Here is a 3,099-nt window from a genome sequence, read left to right on the forward strand (position 1 = left end):
CAGGAGAGGAGCGTAGCTGCCCGGGTGACATGGAGTGTCATCTTTGTGATTCCAGCCAGTCACTCCAAGCCACCTAGAACCCAAGAGAAAAAGCATGGTTAATAAATCGCGATCTCTGGTCAATAAATAGAAGAAAGCAGTTCCATTTACCAGCTCTGAACACATCAACAAATCACTAGCACTCAATCAATTAAGGCAGCACAGAAATTCTGAGGCTGCAGAGTACACACATAAATTACTCTAAAGTTTATATTGTCAGGATTTGCTGCAAAAAATCTTGTACTCAACTAAATGCTCATAATTACCCAGTTATGGAAAATACAACATTCAGAGTTGGTCTGTGTTCTGCTCTCTGGAACACAGTACCCTTCAACAAGGAACAGTCATGGTTTTGAAAACCAATCAGGGTCCGAGTACTGATTCCATGGGACCATGGTCATGAAACTTTTGACAATTAACATAACCTCTTTTTGTCCACTTCTTCATCTGCAAAATGGGTCCATAGAAATCTTCTTACCTTACTGTACTAGTGCAAATAGTATAGTACCTGGCACATAACAGGTAATCAACACATAAATTATTTCTGTTTTTAAATAAAAAGATTGATTTCTGGTTCTGCTTTACAACCAAGTCCATGGACTTGGAGATCCTCCTGCCCCATTCCCAGCTGGGCTGGGATTAAAAAGAAATCAATAGCACCAGCACCAGTGGGTACTGGAGATATGAACTCAGGTTCATATACTTGGCAGTAAGAACTTTACCTGCTGAGCCATCATTCAAGCACCCCCACCCCCAGGGAACATTTAATATAAGATTAGGCATTTGTCCCAGTATGCTTATCCCCAATCCCCTTTGCCCCAGGGAATCTAACATTTGCCTGCCAACAGATCAGACCCATGGGATCACAGACTTGGGGTCTTATCAGCCCTCATGACTCCCATAATTTCCAAGAACACAACTGTCCTCTTCCATCTCCTGCCCAACTGCTCTGTGTCATTACTCCAGAAAGATAAGCAAGAATAGAAAGGCATTTCACATATACAGTTCTACAAATTTTACAGCTCTATAATGTAAGGTCAGTAGAACCAACAGCTGCTAAGTACTTTCTAAACACAAAGTACTAGGGATAAAAAAAAAATACCATTTTTTGATAATAAGGCACTAAGTCAAGTAAAGAAAAAGAGATTCATACTCTGGTAATATACTTCCCACCATGCCTTGGAACCTCCTATCCTAATCATCAACCAACCGGAAAAAGTCTTTTCTTAGTCCCTACTTGTTTTTCCTGTCCTGGAAGCTACATGGTAAACAAAAGAGAGTGACATCACTGCCTTTGAGGGTTTTTTTTTTTTTTGAAGGTTGAGGAGTAAAATTAAACATACTTGAATCACTAATAAAAGAGAATAATTAAATGTTAACTATAAGTAAATACTAATTATAACTATCTACTTCCTGACCCTGCAAAACCTAATGTGATAACTATCAGCTGTTATATCAGTGACACAGACTAAGAAATGATCCAATTTATGTGGTCTCCGGTTGGGCACATGTAATGTCTTTCTCAGAAGGGCAGACATGCTAAGGGACCCATGTATTCCTCAGTCCGGGATAATTTCCTTGTGCCTGTCTGTGGGCACTGACTGACTGCCCAGCCCTTGGGACCAGTCCACAATGATCTCAACCAGTGCACTGAAATTAGGCTTTTTTGTGTGTATGTAGCTGGCCAGCCTATATAGCTTAAGAGATCAAACTTAGCCTGTAGTATGAAGGTGGCAATAGTCAACTGCTCAAACTGGGTGTGTTCAGGTCAGAGTTTTCATAGCTGTGTGTAGTGCTTACCTAACCTGTGTAAGGTCCTGGATTCAATTCCCAGAACTGGAGGGGTAAAAAGTCTCTGCAGTTTTCAGTAACAAGCTAGATGTAGCTCAGACCTCCCCAGTAATCCCCACTACTCAGAAATTTCACTTACAACAGAAAATAAATCTTACCTACTCAAAGATTCTACAGCTATGCTGCTAAAAATCACCTGAGGCTTAAGCAACCTCTTTCTTTCATCTCAAGAGGCAAAACTTACAAAACCCCTGGTGTCCTCCCCAGAACAATCTACCTAAAACGACTTCACTGCTCAGGAAATCTTCATTAAGGTCAAATGTGCTTCTCTGAGACCCTCAGGTACAGAAATAAGGAATTCAAGACTAGAAACTTCTGAAAGATCTTGTCATCAAGGATCACAAAGAGCACTTCCTCAAGACAACAGAGTGCAGCTTTAGGAAGGTATAGCCACTGGCTGGCAATGATGGCTTCTGTGAGTAACAATGACTGGAACCAGTGGCAGACAGTGCTCAGCACTGGGACTGCAGCTTTAAGCAGACTTCAGAGCAGCAGCCAAGGGCTCTCAGCCAGAGCACCATCCTCTCCACCCTCCCCCTGAAATTTGAGGCAGGCCCCACCCAGAAGACTGGGTGATGGTGATGGAAAAACAGATTCCCTGCAATTGTAGCCTTCTGTGAGCCATTTAACAGAAGGATCTGAGACCCACCCCAAGTCACTCTGACCACAAGAAAAACAAAATCCAGATGGTATGCCAGGACCCTGAACTTCATAGTTCCCACATACCCGGTTCTTTGAAAATGAAATGTACCCACAATCCAAAAATGGGGCTTCCCAAAGCTGATAAAGTACCCTCTCTTTTCCCCATTCCAAGGAAGACAGAGAAAAGCAGTGGCCTTGCATACTGACTGTGCCCTCTGCGTCCTCATGACACTTTCCAAGCTGCCGTAACAGCTCCCTATGTCATGACCAACTTCACACTAAGAAGATATTGTCTATAAGCCTAAGCCTATAGGGTGGTGGTGCACGACTTTAATCCCAACAGTCAGGAGGCAGAGGCAGGGGGATCTCTGTAAATTAGACGACAGCCTGGTCTACAGACTGAGTTCCAGGACAGCCAGAGTTACACAGAGAAACTTTTGTCTCGAAAAACAAAAGGAAGGAAGGAAGAAAAGAAGGGAGGGAAGAAGGGAGGGAGGGAGGGAGGGAGGGAGGGAAGAAGGAAGGAAGGAAGGAAGGAAGGAAGGAAGGAAGGAAGGAAGGAAGGAA

General features: G+C 43.1%; 1 protein-coding gene across 4 annotated transcripts in view; it reads right to left on the bottom strand.

Moving 5' to 3' along the window:
• The window catches only part of Numa1 (nuclear mitotic apparatus protein 1), a 74,819-nt gene that overhangs the window by 39,195 nt on the left and 32,525 nt on the right, over window positions 1-3,099 (bottom strand). For all 4 annotated transcript variants that reach the window (XM_028781503.1, XM_028781502.1, XM_028781505.1 and 1 more), the window contains exon 2: window positions 1-73. In XM_028781503.1, the coding sequence (XP_028637336.1) occupies window positions 1-41 (41 nt within the window). In that variant the 5' untranslated portion in view covers window positions 42-73. The remainder of the gene's footprint in view (window positions 74-3,099) is intronic.

The sequence above is a fragment of the Grammomys surdaster genome, unplaced genomic scaffold (assembly GCF_004785775.1).
Source record: "Grammomys surdaster isolate TR1022 unplaced genomic scaffold, NIH_TR_1.0 458, whole genome shotgun sequence".
Classification (NCBI taxonomy): domain Eukaryota; kingdom Metazoa; phylum Chordata; class Mammalia; order Rodentia; family Muridae; genus Grammomys; species Grammomys surdaster.